This window comes from Dama dama, chromosome 27 (genome assembly GCF_033118175.1).
Source record: "Dama dama isolate Ldn47 chromosome 27, ASM3311817v1, whole genome shotgun sequence".
Lineage (NCBI taxonomy): Eukaryota > Metazoa > Chordata > Mammalia > Artiodactyla > Cervidae > Dama > Dama dama.
Window position 1 is genome coordinate 46,214,712 of NC_083707.1, and position 16,035 is coordinate 46,230,746.

Consider the following 16,035-nt stretch of genomic DNA (forward strand, 5'->3'; position numbering starts at 1 on the left):
TGTAGTGATGAAAGTGGACAAAGGGCATAAAGATAACTTCCATACCCTTATCTGGAATTTAGTAAATGAGCAGATACATATATGACTGAAACAAAAAAGAAAAGAATAAAAAAGCCACACAATATAGGCTACTTACTAAAATTTCATTGAAAAGTTTAATCATTTAAAATATGCATATTACTTAAGAGAAAGATATTCGGTGCTAAGTGATCCACAATTTGATATTGAAACAAGTCACAGAAAGACTGAAAGCAAAAGGAGAAGGGGGCAGCAGAGGGTAAGATGGTTAGATAGCATCACTGACTCAATGGACACATGTTTGAGCAAACTCCAGGAGATAGTGAAGGACAGGGTGGCCTGGGGTGCTGCAGTCCATGGGGTCACAGAGTCAGACACAACTTAGCAATTGAACACCACCACCACCACAGAAAGTTGAGTACATGACCTATTTTTCCTAATGTAATAGTATACTGCAGGAGGTGGTGCATAGCAGCATGGTATAACCTGAGGAGCCTGAAACACCCAACTGGAGTCAGAACATCATGGTCAGAGTTCAGGTCTACAACCCAATCTTGGTCAAGTCATATATTCCATGTGTGTGGTTTTAATGTGAAAATAGGTAAAATAATGTATGCCCATCTACTTTGCAGGGTTCCTGTGAGAATGAAAAGAAAATAGGAAAACACAGAAAACTATACATTACCAGAGAAATATATAGAACCTCTCAAGGTATTAACTACAGAGTGATGGAAGGAGGAGAGAACTTTAGGAAAGGCAAAGAAATGAATCAAAGAATGGCTGAGTGGCAGTGACAGTGCAGGAGTTGTATGATGTAAATCTTTTTAAAACAGTTTCCAACACATTTAGCTCTTTTTTTTTTTTTTTTTTTTTTCACATTTAGCTCTTTAGTAGTGGAAACTAAGGGATAAAGAGAGTGAGACTGCCCCAGGTCATATTGCCAAGGTAAAATTAAAATTTTAAGTGAGGAAGAAATAAACATCTGCTATCAAAAAACAAGTTCCAGGTTGTTTTTTCTTTTTTTTTTTTAAGATGAGTGATTCAAGTGAGAAATAAAAATATAAAAGAAAGAAAACACAGCCTGGTTCCATGCGGCTTTACTTCTCCTGGAGGTGATAACCATGGAGAGCGGAGAAAGCGGCAAGGGAACAAGGGCTCGCAGGGCTGAAGCCTTGGACCAGCCTCGGCCAAGAGCTGCGCGCCCTGGAGTCCTAGTAAAAACTACAACTCCCAGAAATCCAGGATCCCGAAGTGGGTGGGCCCAACGGTGTGTGGGCGGGGCCGTCAGAGCAAGCGGGGCGCTTCTTCCGCGAGGAGCTGCTGGAGAAGTGGCGGGACTGGCGGCGATGGAAGCTCTAGAGGAGAAAGAAGCGCAGGTGATGGGGCGGGAGCTGGGCTTTGCGGCCTCCGGGAAACCGCGTCTTTGACACACCCGCCCCGCCGGCGGATCTCCTGGGCGAGCCACTTTTACTATGTTCCTTTGCTGATCCATCTTTAGTCAGGCTTTCACCATCTGTGAGCAGCCCCCTCTCCCCACCAACCCCATCCCAACGCCGAAAAGGGAGTTTCCCTTCTTTTCCCGGCCTTCCCTGCTGGGACTCAGGCTTGGAGAGGGGTTGAGGAGCCCTCTCGTGTGAAACCTCTCCCTGGAGACTGGAGGGGGACTTCTTATCCCAAACTCAGCTTCCAGCCAGGCCTCGCCGTTCACCGCTGCTTTTTAGTAGATTTCTCACTCTTAGCCAAGTGGTAAAGAACCTGCTTGCCAATGCAGGAGGTGTAAGAGACACGGTTTCGATCCCTGGGTCGGGAAGATCGCCTGGAGGAGGGCATGGCAACCCACCCCAGTTTTCTTGCCTGGAGAATCCTATGGACAGAGGCGCCTGGAGGGCTACAGTCCATGGGGTCGCAAAGAGGCGGACAGGAGTGAAGCGACTTAGCACACACTCCTGTTTTCCGCTTCACGCATCCCAACTCTAGGAGCTTTCCGGCTCTGAGGGACTTGTGAAAAAAAGTGTGTGAGGGACTTGTGAAAAAAAAGAGACAACTCTTTTTTTCAAACTTTGCACCCATAATAATGGTTAGCACTTGCATATTGAGCTTCCTATGATGCAAAATACTTGCCTAATACTGCTTTCGTAGCTTTGGGGAAGAACAGATTGTTTTCTGGTAATTTTGTTGATTGTGCTGTGCCTGCTCACTTTTTAATCTCCTGACATCTGATAGCTCTCTCCCTAAAGATAAATTAGGATGTGAAGTAAGTAGGATGCCAGAATATTCACAGAAAGCATTTCGTTTGCTATTGATCATTACTTGGTCTTATTTGCCTCATGCCATTGAAATAAACAAGGATTATTAAATTTGTGTCCCTTGTAATGGTTAGGTCGCTGCATGGCTGAAAAAAATATTCGGAGATCATCCCATTCCACAATATGAGGTGAATGCTCGGACAACAGAGATTTTATATCACCTTTCAGAACGCAACAGTGTCCGAGACAGGGATGTCTACCTGGTAACAGAGGACTTAAAACAGAAAGCAAAGGAATATGAATCAGAAGGTGAGATCAATTACAGAATTTTGAATGAGATACTAACTAGAGGTAACCAGATCTTAAAACAGTAAAGTATGCATGCCTGCTAAGTCCCTTCAGTCATGTCCAACTCTTTGTGACCCTGTGGACTGTAGCCCATCAGCCTCCTCTGTCCATGGGATTCTCCAGGTAAGAATACTGGAGGGGGTTGCCGTGCCCTCCTCCAGGAGATCTTCCCAACCCAGGGATCAAACCCACATCTCATTATGTCTCCTGCATTAGCAGGAGTTCTTTATTACTAGTGCCACCTGGAAAGCCCTAACAGTAGAGTATACAAGATTGATTTAGTATAGACAGCTTTTTAGCATTGCTTCTTTATTTTACCCAGATTTGTCTTACATTGTGTTGTTATAGCAACCTAATATATTACAGGGCTTGCCTGGTAGCTCAGCAGTAAAGAAACTGCCTGCCAATGCAGGAGACACAGGTTAGATCCCTGGGTCAGAAAGATCCCCTGGAGGAGGAAATGGCAACCCACTCCAGTCTTCTTGCCTAGGATATCTCATGGACAGAAGAGACGGGCAGGCTACAGTCCATGGGATTACAAAGAGTTGGACACAACTAAGTGACTAAAGAACAATAACAATATGTTGTAAGTGTCATTATAGTATATTTTATTGGTACTCTGATGGTAAAACACTAACCCCTAAAATATAAGTCTAAACTTATTAGCCTGACATATAAGATCAGTTCAGTTCAGTCACTCAGCTGTGTCCAACCTTTGCGACCCCATGGAATGCAGTACACCAGGCTTCCCTGTCTGTCACCAACTCCCAGAGCTTGCTCTAACTCATGTCCATCAAGTTGGTGATGCCATCCAACCATCTCATCCTCTGTCATCCCCTTCTCCTCCCGCCTTCATTCTTTCCCAGCATCAGGGTCTTTTCAAATGAGTCAGTTCTTCGTATCAGTTGGTCAAAGTATTGGAGTTTCAGCTTCAGCATCAGTCCTTCCAGTGAACATTCAGGACTGATTTCCTTTAGGTTTGACTGGTTTGATCTCCTTGCAGTCCAAGGGACTCTCAAGAGTCTTCTCCAACACCACAGTTCAAAAGCATCAATTCTTTGGCGCTCAGCTTTTGTTATAGTCCAACTCTCACATCCATACATGACTACTAGAAAAACCATAGCTTTGACGAGATGGACCTTTGTCAGCAAAGTAATGTCTCTGCTTTTTAATACACTGTCTACGTTGGTCATAGCTTTTCTTCCAAGAAGCATATAAGTTACCTGTGGTTTTTAATTAATCTATTTATGGCTGCCCTGGGTCTTGCTTGAGGCACTTGGGTGTTCTCTAGTTTCGGTGAGCAGGGACTACTCTCTAGGTGTGGTGCATGGGCTTTTCACTGTGGTGGCTTCTCTTGTTGTGGAGCATAGGCTCTAGGACGTGCAGGCTCTGTAGTTGTGATGCAGAAACTTAGTTGCCCCACAACATGTGGAATCTTCCTGGACCAGGGATGGAATCCGTGTCTGCTGCATTGGCAGGTGGACCAGAAAAGTCTTATTTTAGTAGTTATTAAAATACAGTATGTACACCCATGGCTGATTCATGTCAATGTATGGCAATAAACCACTACAATATTGTAAAGTAATTAGCCTCCAATTAAATTAATTAATTAAAAAAATAAAATACAGTATGAAGAAAGGGGCTTTGAGTCCAGAAAAATTTTATTTTGTAAAAGCTATTTTTTTTTTTTTGGTCTATAATATGTAACAAAAATTCTAAGGTTTTCAAAAGTTAAGATTATTATTATTTTTTTTTTTTTTTCCTTAGGGTGCGTAAGAGGATAGTTTTCTTAGGCATCTGTAGTTAGGAAGAGAAAGGCTGTGTGAGGCTGACATCTACTGCACAGAGAGGGATATAGCATGGGGGCACGCTATTGTGTAATAGTGGAACAAAAACACTATCGTGTTTCAGTATTCCCCTTTCAAAACAACAGATAAAAAGAAGATTAAAAAAAAACAACAGATAAGAAGTAACTGTTAATGCAGAGGAGCAGAGCATAAAGCACATTCACTCCATTTCTGACTTTTTTTTTTTTTTTTTTTTGGCCTTGTTGCATGGCTTTCATGATTTCAGTTCCCTAGCCAGGGATCAAACCTGGGCCCTGGCAGTGAAAGCCACTGGACCGCCAGGGAATTCCCTTGACTTCTTTTCTGGACAAGCATTTTATTCTTGTTTCTTGTAGCAGAGCTGTGAAGTCTGAGGTCACTAAAAGAGGATCCAAATCTCTTTCTGGAGGGAACTCACAGTCCATGCTCCCAATCCACTCTTCTCGCACCTTCCTGCCCAAAGTCAGAAGGGAGCCATGATTTCAATTAAAGCCAGCTTTCTTCCTAGAATCCCAGCGACCAGCCTATAGTGAAACAGTGGCTTCCTGAGCTAATGGTTCTAAGAGCCTTTGTTTCATTAAAAATGGAAAGCAGATGAAAATTAGTGAGTAAAGAAGGAAGGAAGGAAGAAAAGGCCAAAACGGGCAAGAAAAATGGAAGGTGGAATGAGGAGATGCCTTCAGTTAAGCCCTTTCAAGGGTATGCTCTGTTTTACATATTCCTAAACTGAAAGAAACTTGTATCTTCTGGGGTTTATGTAGTCCTGAGAATTTGGATGGAGCAGACCCTGTTTTGTTATGATGGTCCATTAATTCATGCTTTTCTGGAGATAATGATGAATCCTTACTCTGACACTAGAGATAAAAATTCCAGCATATTACTCTTCTGTCTGCTGCACTTGGCTGCTTTCCATGGCACTAGCCCAGCACCAGTGGGAAAAAAAGCAAAGATGCATTCCCTGAGGCAGACTGCATGTCCTTCAGTCCTTTACTGGCCACATCTATCATGGCACCTTGGTATTCTTCTTTTTAGAATGTAGGTGACTTTAGTTTTGAGTACTTAAATATGAAACTTCCACCTCCTGACTGGTTTTCACTGAGGAATTGTATTTACCAAAGATGAGGGCTCTGGTCTTTTAAGATATGGAAGAGAAGTTCTCTGAGGTCAGAGGTTTGTTTTGTTCAACTGATATAGCCCTAGCTCCTTAAGTGGTGCCTGGCACTCAATAAATATGATTCAGTGAATGAATAGTGATGTGCATTAATGAATAATAAATTATATAATAACCAATGAACCAATGTGCTGACTGCTTGTAGCAAGATACAGCCCTCAGTGCTGGGAGAGGTACTGGATTGTGGAAAGGAAAGAAGGGAACAACACCATCCAAGTTTGACTTAAAGATCATTTCTCAGAGTGAAAGGTTGTTGCTGAACGATGAGATGCGGGATTCTTGGCCTCCGGAGGAGATGAATTCAATCCGGGGCCAGAGACGAGGCTGGATCGCTCAGAGCTCTTGTGTAATAAAGTTTTATTAAAGTATAAAGGAGATAGAGAAAGCTTCTGACATAGGCATCAAAAGGGGGCAAAAGAGTACCCCCAAAAGTTAAGATTATTGATGTCTATCCCAAAGAACCTTTTAGGGTAACACATTAAATTGCAAATATTGCTACTAATATATACAAAATTTTGACACTATTTTCCATACTAAAGTATCCAATAAACATCTACTTCTGCTTCACTGATTATGCTAAAGCTTTTGACTGTGTGGATCACAACAAACTATGGAAAACCCTTAAAGAGATGGGAACACCAGACCACCTTACCTGCCTCCTTCGAAACATGTATGCAGGTCAAGAAGCAACAGTATGAACCAGACATAGAACAACAGACTGGTCCAAAATTGGGAAAGGGGTACGTCAAGACTGTATGTTGTCACCCTGCTTATTTAACTTGTACGCAGAGTACATCATGTGAAATACTGGGCTGGATGAAGCACAAAGTACAATCAAGATTGCAGGGAGAAATATCAATAACCTCAGATATGCAGAAAACACCACTTTCATGGCAGAAAATGAAGAGGTGCTAAAGAGCCTCTTGATGAAGGTGAAAGAGTGAAAAAACTGGCTTAAAACTCAACAGTCAAAAAGCTAAGATCATAGCATCCATCACTTCAAGGTAAATAGATGGGGAGAAAGTGGAAACAGTGACAGACCTTATTTTCTTGTGCTCCAAAATCACTGCAGACTATGACTGCAGTCATGAAATTAAAAGACACTTGCTCCTTGGAAGAGAAGCTATGACACACCTAGGCTCTGCATTAAAAAGCAGAGACATCACTTTTCTGACAAAGGTCTGTATAGTCAAAGTTATGGTTTTTCTTGTAATCATGTGTGGATGTGAGAGCTGAACCATAAGGAAAGCTGAGGGCCAAAGAATTGATGCTTCGAACTGTGGTGCTGGAGGAGACTCTTGAGAGTCCCTTGGACTGCAAGGAGATCATACCAGTCTATTCTAAAGGAAATTAACCCTGAATATTCATTGGAAGGACTGATGCTGAAGCTGAAATTCTAATACTTTGATCCCCTGATGTGAAGAGCTGACTTATTGGAAAAGACCCTGATGCTGGGAAAGATTGAGGGCAGGAGAAGGGGGTGACAGAGGCAGAGATGGTTGGATGGCATTATCAATTCATGGACGTGAGTTTAAGCAAGCTCTGGGAGTTGGTGATGGACAGGGAAGCCAGGTATGCAGCAGCCCATGGGGTTGCAAAGAGTCAGACATGATTGAGCGACTAAACAACAACTATAAGTTGGTGTCTGCTGAGTAGGGCTGGGATGGCTGAATATCCACATGTAGAAGAATGAAGTTGGACCCTGCCTCATAATATATATAAGAATTAACTTAAGGGACTTCTCTGTGGTCCAGTAGTTAAGAATCTGCCTTGCAATGCAGGGGACACAGGTTCAATCCCTGGTCAGGGAACTAAGATCCTGCATGCTACCGGGCAGCTAAGCCCGAGCGCCACAACTAGAGAACCTGTGTGCTACAACTATTGAAGTCCACATGCTCTGGAGCAATGAAGATCCTGAGTGCTGCCACTGAGACCGGATACAGCTAAATAAATGAATAAATACACACACACACACACACACACACACACACACACACACACACATATGGGTTTAAAAAAAAAAACAAGAATTAACTCAAAATGAATGAAAAATCTGAAAGTAAGAGCTAAATCTAAAACTCAGAAGACAGCATAGATGTACATTTTCATGCTTTGGATTTGGCTATGGTTTCTTAGCTATGATACCAAAAACAAGCAGCAAAAAAAAAAAGTAGGTAAATGGAAAATCATCAAAATTAAAAACTTTTGATCTCAAATTTTTTTCTTCTCATCATCAAGTAAATGAGAAGACAACACACAGAATGGGAGAAAATATTTGCAAATCATATATATGATGAGGGACTGCCAGTAAGCACAGCATCAGTAACCATCAGGGAAATGCAAATCAAAACCTCATTGCACTTCACACCTACAAGGATGGGTACACAACTCTGAATATAGTAAAAGCCATTGAATTATATGCTTTAGGTGGGTGATTGCAATAAAGCTGTTGAAAAATTAAAATAAAGCAAAACAAAGATCTTAGTCACCATAGAACTCTTATTTCTTTTCAGCCAAGCATCTTCAAGACCTTCTCATGGAGAGTCTGAATTTTTCCCCTGCCAGTCTTTCCAGCACTGGTTCCAGGTATCTGAATGCTTTGGTTGACAGTGCAGTGACCCTTGAAACAAAGGATACCTCTCTAGCTAGGTAATTCTTGTGATTATTTTAATTTCTGTAGTCATATATGCTATTAGGTGTTGACCTAAGGAGCTTTTGTATCTCAGGGTAATGCTATATAGGAAATTATAGGGAATAATTTTGTAATTATATAGGAAATACATGCAGAAACACTAAATTTAGTCAACTCCTTATCATTGCTAGTGAGTATGTTTGATTATTTCAGATAAACTTGGTTAAATTTATAATGTATTCTTCTTTCAGGATCAGGTTTGTGAAGGTTGGTTCTCAGGTATATTTGAAAAGGGATTAGGTATCACGTTATTCCCTTCAGTCAGTTCAGTCGCTCAGTCATGTCCAACTCTGCGACCCCATGAACTGCAGCACGCCAGGCTTCCCTTTCCATTACCAACTCCCAGAGCCTGCTCAAACTCATGTCCATCGAATTGGTGATGCCATCCAACCACCTCATCCTCTGTCGTCCCCTTCTCCTCCCACCTTCAATCTTTCCCAGCTTGAAGGTCTTTTCCAATGAGTCAGTTTTTCACATCAGGTGGTCAAAGTATTGTATCTTCATCTTCAGCATCAGTCCTTCTAATGAATATTCAGGACTGATTATTCCCTTAAACAGTAGGAGAAGCAGTAGACTAAATCGTCTACTGTTGAGCATAATGATTTTTAGTCATGAACCTGCCCTATTGGATAGAGTAGGTTTCCTTGTGGTAGGCATTTTACCTGTATAATGACATTATTCTTCTAACAACCTTAAGAAGAAACTGAGACTCAGAGGGGTGGGTTAGATAATTTCTCTGAGCTAGTAAATGACAGAGTTGGGTTTCAAACCCCACCTGACTTCAGAGTCCTAGGACTATCCCTGTTGGATACATCTTAGCTAGGGACTACCATTACAGATTATAATCAAAGAACTGTATAGCTGTTCTGTTTAACTGCTAATGCAAAAGCTTGGAATATGTGTGTGTATATATATATATATATATATTTAAGCAGAAGAGTTTTAGCTAGGAGATCATGTAGGCTATATGGTAGCAGAAATCTTAATTCAATCAATGACTTGAGTTAAGCCAATTCAGCAGACACCAAATACTAAATATATGTATAACTCTCTATATATCTCTGTTCCCCTCTCTTTGTCCCTCCCTCCATCCCTATATATATATATATATATATGTATATATATATATATATTTATGTATAGCTATCTATGTAGGCATTGGGGAAGCAGAAATGAATAATGAATGCCAGCAAGGATAGTCTCTGCTCATGGTAAATTGAAGGAGATGGACTTGTAAAATTATAGTATGACAGCTGCAACATTATAGGAATGTACAAGTTAGGTAGAAAGCACAGAGAAAGGGGTAGTGAATTCCAGAATGGGAGTAAATATAGTTTTTAAGGAAATTTGCCAGCTGAGAAAGGGTATTCCAATGAGAACAGCATGTAAAATAGTTTAGAGGTAAGAGCATGATTAAGGAAGAATTCACATAGAAGTAAAATCATTTTTAGAAGTGAGGAATAATTGTAATGATTGTAATTGTCCTTAATGTCCGTTTACATGACCAAATTCTTCTTTTAGTTTTATCCCTGCAGTGAATGATTTGACCTCTGATCTTTTTCACACCAAATCCAAAAATGAAGAAATCAAGCTTGAATTGGCAAAACTTGAGAAAAATCTAACTGCAACTTTAGTATTAGAAAAATGTCTGCGTGAGTAAGTAATTAGTTTGAAGTTGTGACAATTTTTATTATAAAGGCAATAGCAGGACATTGTAAGATTTAGTTTTAACAATAGATATAATTTAAAACAACACATTAAGAAATGGTAAGATAAAACATTATTTTAAGTAGAAAATGACTTGGATGAAGATAGGAGTGGTTGGGTACTTTTATCTTTTGTATAGTAGTTTCTTTTTTCACTATTTTTAAAATTTTTTTATTACTTATAAAGTTACAGAAAGAATACCTCTGAGTATCATTCTATTGGTGATGACAATTGAACAATACTCATAACTATTCTTGAGTAACTAATAATTATTGAAGATTGTAATTATACAATATTGAGAAATACAGAACAAAATACAATTGTTGAAGGACAGTTGTTCTATAATATCGTGTTGGCCTCTGCCACACATCACCACGAATCAGCCACAGGTGTACACATGTCCCCTCCCTCCTGAACCCCGGGTCCCATCTCCCATCTCATCCCCTCCCTCTAGGTTGTCACAGAGCACTGGGTTGAGCTCCTGTGTCACACAGCCAATTCTCATTTGCTATCTGTTTTTCACATGGTGAGGTATGTGTTTCCATGCTGTTCTCTCAATTCATCCCACTCTCTCCTTCCGCCACTGTGTCATAAACTATGGTACAACTTAAGTGAAGTGAAGTCGCTCAATCGTGTCCAATTCTTGGCGACCCCATGGACTGTAGCCTACCAGGCTCCTCCATCCATGGAATTTTCCAGGCAAGAGTACTGGAGTGGGTTGCCATTTCCTTCTCCAGGAGATCTTCCCAACCCAGGGATTGAACCCGGGTTTCCCGCATTGTAGGCAGACGCTTTACTGTTTGAACCACCAGGGAAGTCATGTTCTATTTTGTTGCCCTTTCTTACTGAAATTCTGGTATCCCTCTTGATGTTCTGGCCCTTCTTTAGGTCCTTGTGGCCCCAGAGGTTAGATGCTGTGAAACAGAAGTATGTATATGCACAAGTAATATGATGTTGTGTAAATTTATCCAATACATATTGACTCTGTATATGCAAAGCATCTTGTCATGTCACATTTAGAAGAGAGTCCTTTGTGACCTCCGTAATTCAAATAAGCTTTAGGATCCATTAAGTCACTTTTTGAGCAGCAGATCTACTTTCTCCAAGAATAATTGGCATAGATTAATCTTAAAATTATTCAGTATTCCTTGAGAAAAATCCCAAATGGCAACATGGAGAGAAAGATGACCTGGAAGAAATGCATCTACTCTTGACTAGAAGTTATCTACTCTTGACTAACCCAGAGTAGAATCAAAGAAGTAATAGTTTGCTTTTTATAATAATTTCACTGAGAAGAAAATGTTCTCAACTTTACTTTTTCAAGGGATCTCAAGAAGGCAGAGTTACATCTGTGTACAGAAAGGGCCAGAGTTGACAGTCGTCTTCAGAACATGGACTTCCTGAAAGCCAAGTCGGAGGAGTTCAGATCTGGAATTAGAACTGCGGAGGTTTGTATGAGAGACTCAATATATTTAGCTCTCTTCAGACTTCTTTTCAACTTTCATCCTTATAACTAGGCAGGATTATTATTCTCCTTTCACGACAAGGGTACTGTGAAGATAGTATCTTGCGCAAGTTTACAAAGCCATCTAGCAGCAGATCCCAGTTCCTATGCAGGTCCCGAAACTCAGGCTCTTAAGCCCTGCACCCATATTGTCACCAATCTCGGACTGTCTGAAATGACACATGCAACATAAAAGTGCTTACAAGCAAGTATAGTTCTTCATCTATGATTTTTTTTTTCGTAGCTTCTCTTTACTGTGTTATATATTGAAAATATTTCATGATGGTTACTTGCAAAATAATTTTTTAAACTGAACTCCCTTTTTTGTCATTGTAGGAGCAGCTTTCAGCCCGAGGGATGGATGCTTCTCTGTCTCATCAGTCACTGGTAGCACTTTCAGAGGTTCGCTTACTTTACCCAACCTAACTTCCTTCAAAATGTCAGTGTGCCGTGTGCTTTTCATTCCTTTTTATACAGCTTTATTCACTATTGACCTGATTTCTTTTCCTTTACCTCTGTATTTTATGTTTACCAGTATTTATGTCTTTATTACTTGTTTATCTATATCTATGTTTACATTTGCTTGGTATTTTCTTTATTTGATGGAGTCAATGATTATTGATTTATCTATTGTATAAATATATTGAACTATTATGTGTTACACCACTGAAGTATTCATATTTCTTCCCTTTCAGCAAAATACTGGCTCCCAACTCCCATAGAATGCATTTCTGGGGGTTTAGGTTCTATAAGAGTTTTATTTATTTTCGTGGGAAGAGGGAGAAATGGGGGGATTTGTTTTATGGTTTTATTCTTAAGATTTTTTGGTACTTTGATTTTTGGAATCTAAAATTGACAGTTCATAAATATGTGTTTGAGATTCTTGCTTCCTGATGTTCTGATGCTTCTTAATCACATTATTTTGTATTCCCAGACAGCATATTTGTCTTAATAAATGGAAGTATTACTTTCCTGTTTTAACATCTTCTAAGGATTGTGTCCATTTGTTATCCATTTACCTTTGAAGCTCTTTATTTGTTACATTATTTAAAATATCCTAGTGTTAATGTTTTGTCATGTTTTATTTCAGAAATGTGCAGTGTTTAATTGCATTGTGAATATCTTTATTATTCTGTGTGTTTTTTTTCACCCTCAGAAACTGGAAGAACTAAAACGACAGACTATACCTTTGAAGAAAAAATTGGAGTCCTATTTAGATTTAATGCCGGTAATTATTTTTATGAATTAAAAAAAAAAGTTTATCTCCTCCAGCTTTCTCCAAGGGCACTAAATGATCATGAAAATACTGGGTCCATGTCTAAGGACCCAGGTCCTCCTCTTTTTTCTCTTTCAGTAAAAGATAAGTTCCAAATTCTTGTAGAATGCAATTCTGGGGTTTTAGGTTGTATAAGGGTCTGTGTTAAAAGTCATTATTGAATTTCAGTATTGTATGTACTTTGGATATACTTTCTATAAGTTTTTTTGCCTTTTGAAGAGGATTGTTGTAATTTTTTTCCCCTTGTTTCCTAGCCGAGACAACATAACCTTTCCTTATTTTATTTTTCTTTAAAAGAATCCATCCCTTGCTCAGGTAAAAATTGAAGAAGCAAAGCGAGAATTAGTAAGTAGTTCCATTTTTTTCCTTCAGACTTTTAAAGATAAATGCTGATAAAGCTAAAACTCCCTTCCTCCTCTTTCTTTCCTTTCTACTCAAAGGTAAAGGTAAACCACAATCCCAAACTTGAGGTATATTATTATCATGCAACTTTTAATACTTTTTGGGGGGCATATATGTATTTTTTTTCCCCATAAAAAATACATTGTGGTCTTTTAAATTTTTGTGTAGATTTTCCTGTAGATAGAAAAGGAGAGTTGAGAGGCCTAGAATATTCTAGACAAAGTGAAAGTGAAGTCACTCAGTCATGTCCGACTCTTTGCAACCCCATGGACTGTAACCTACCAGGCTCCTCTGTCCATGGAATTTTCCAGGCAAGAATACTGGAGTGGGTTGCCATTTCCTTCTCCAGGAGATCTTCCCGACCCAGGGATTAAACCCAGGTCTCCCGCATTGTAGGCAGACACTTTACCATCTGAGCCACCAGGGAAGTCAGGAATTAACGAAAACATAAGAGCTGAAAAATGGAGGACTTTTCCAAGCTTTTGCAAGTAAAGCAATCTGCCTGCTTAGGGGTATGCAGTGGAAGATAGGACTGAAGTAGGTCAATTGGTTTAGGAGGTGAAGGGCCTTCAATATAAAGAAGGTTGAACTTGGAGCCTATAGGGCAGGGGTCCCCAGGACTGGCCCATGGCCTGTCAGGAACCAGGCCTCACAGCAGGAGGTAAGCAAGTGAGTGAGCAAGAGAAGCTTCACGTATATTTACAGCTGCTCACATTACCTCCTGAGCTCTGCCCCCGTCACGTCAGCATCCGATTCTCATAGGAGTGTGAACGCCAACCCTAAAGTCAAGGGAGAACATCCTGAGATTGCCACAAAATAAAAATAAAGTACACAATAAATGTCATGCACTTGGATCATCCCGAAACCATCCCCCCACCTCCAGTCCACGGGAAAAATGTCTTCCACTGGTCCCTAGTGCCAAAAAGGTTGGGGACTGCTGCTGCAGGGGACCACTGAAAGTTGCTCTGGGTTGCCATGCTTTTTAAGCTAGAGAGAAACGTGATCAAGGTTATGCTTTTTGATCAGGCCAGTCATTTAGGAAGATTTTTCTGGAATCAGTGTTCAGGGTGGATTGGAGGATAGAGAAAGAAAATTGCAGAAACAAATTGGCCTGTTTAGGCCAGATGAGAAATAATGAGAACAGTGGCAGTGAGACTGGAAAAGAGCGATATTAGAGACATTGCGAAAGTACGTTGCTTAAGGAGTACAGGTCAGGAAAATCTATTCATGTGTCATGTCATTCACCTCTCTAAAGGGTTTTTTCCTTCCCTCCTTAGATGTTTATTAGGAGTCTGAAAACTTGAAGTGTGGGAAGTGGGAAAGATATAAAAGCAAGGGAAAATCTCATTTATAATGATATTTTAAAAAATTTCTGCTTTAGTGGTTTTCCTTTTTGTTTCCCTTATTTTAAATAGCATTAGAAGTTAGAGCATTTTTTTTTTTTATGTCTTTAGTTATAATATTTATGGTGTTTCTTTCTTCCTTTAGGATACTATTGAAGCTGAACTTACAAAGAAAGTAAACATGATGGAACTGTGACCAGAGCCAAATAAATTTCACCTTTTTTAACAAAGTAGATTGAATAGGACTTTAAAGAATTTTTTCCTTGTGACATTCCTTATAACTTAATTTCTGTGTTCTTAGATGAAATAATGTCATTATTGATGGAATAGTGGTGTCTGGTTGTGTATTGAATTTTTATGTGCAAATGCATAGTTTTCATATGAAGAAACATTGGTTTTCTATGTTGTTAGTGGCTTGATGTCCTTCAGTAGCTCTCTTAGGTGAACACATGACAGTCATCATGTAGTCACTCACAAGGTCAGCTAAGTGAAAGGGAAAGATTCTACAGTTTCAGTTATGTTCCTCCCACGCCCCCTTCTCCTGGGATTTGCTATTGTTTTTTCTGATCTGCTTACCTGCCTAATTCCAAATGTTAATATATGCAGGAATTTGGTTTATGAAAAAGATGACCTTTTAAATCAGTAATAGAGAGATGGATAATTCAACACATGGTGCTAAATCTATACACTACCCCTTATATCAGGATAATTTCAAGGGATCAAAGATTTAAATATTTTTTTAAAAGATAGTAAAATAAAAAATAAAAAAAAAAGATAGTAAAATAAAAAATAAAAAAAAGATAGTAAAATAAAAAATAAAAAAAAAAAAGATAGTAAAATAAATCATAAAGGAGTTTTAATGTTTTGATTTTTAAATCAGAGTCAGAAACTTATGGCTGAAATCCAGGAGCCATAAATAAAATGATTGAAATGTTTGAAATTTTTGAAATACTAAAACTTCCTGGCTGAGGGTCACATTGAGCTTCCAGCGACTTCAGGGGCATCTTTAGGAGTCAGCACTATGGCAGAAGACATCAAGACCAAAATCAAGAACTACCAGACTGCTCCTTTTGATAGCCGCTTCCCCAACCAGAACCAGACCAGGAACTGCTGGCAGAACTACCTGGACTTCCACCGCTGTGAGAAGGCAATGACCGCTAAAGGGGGTGACGTCTCCATGTGCGAATGGTACCGGCGTGTGTACAAGTCCCTCTGCCCCATATCCTGGGTGTCAGCTTGGGACGACCGCCGGGCAGAAGGCACGTTTCCTGGGAAGATCTGAACTGGCTCCATCCCACCTCCTGTCCTCCGTCCTTCTCCCCAGGGTGGTGAAGGGGGACCTAGGTACATGGTGATCCCCACCCTGGGATCCTGAATCATGGTTTAACTAATAATAAATGCTCGTTGGAAACAAAAAAAAAAAATAAAACTTCCTGTATGGGACTATCTCTTGTAAATAAAATCAAACCATGATAAATGTAGTGTAAAGAAGAAAAGAGAGA

At 39.8% G+C, this 16,035-nt stretch overlaps 2 protein-coding genes across 2 annotated transcripts; both read left to right on the forward strand.

Moving 5' to 3' along the window:
* The first annotated feature begins 1,303 nt into the window (after positions 1–1,303).
* Positions 1,304–15,294, forward strand: HAUS1 (HAUS augmin like complex subunit 1). The gene is made up of 9 exons (XM_061130670.1): positions 1,304–1,394; positions 2,399–2,573; positions 8,123–8,258; positions 9,823–9,957; positions 11,333–11,456; positions 11,849–11,914; positions 12,669–12,740; positions 13,086–13,133; positions 14,679–15,294. The coding sequence occupies exons 1-9, from the start codon at positions 1,365–1,367 to the stop codon at positions 14,727–14,729; spliced, it is 837 nt and encodes a 278-aa protein (XP_060986653.1). The 5' UTR covers positions 1,304–1,364; the 3' UTR covers positions 14,730–15,294.
* Positions 15,295–15,402: 108 nt separating this feature from the next.
* Positions 15,403–15,962, forward strand: LOC133047461 (cytochrome c oxidase subunit 6B1-like). Its single transcript, XM_061130671.1, has one exon. It carries the CDS (start codon positions 15,555–15,557, stop codon positions 15,813–15,815), a length of 261 nt encoding a protein of 86 aa, XP_060986654.1. The 5' UTR covers positions 15,403–15,554; the 3' UTR covers positions 15,816–15,962.
* The last annotated feature ends 73 nt before the right edge of the window (positions 15,963–16,035 follow it).

Excerpts from the sequence above, each read along its gene's own strand:
- HAUS1 (XM_061130670.1), top strand. The coding sequence starts at position 1,365 with ATGGAAGCTCTAGAGGAGAAAGAAGCGCAG. Across the intron at positions 1,395-2,398 it reads TAGAGGAGAAAGAAGCGCAG|GTCGCTGCATGGCTGAAAAA; the intron begins GTGATGGGGCGG and ends TGTAATGGTTAG. Across the intron at positions 8,259-9,822 it reads AAGGATACCTCTCTAGCTAG|TTTTATCCCTGCAGTGAATG; the intron begins GTAATTCTTGTG and ends TTCTTCTTTTAG.
- LOC133047461 (XM_061130671.1), top strand. The coding sequence starts at position 15,555 with ATGGCAGAAGACATCAAGACCAAAATCAAGAACTACCAGACTGCTCCT.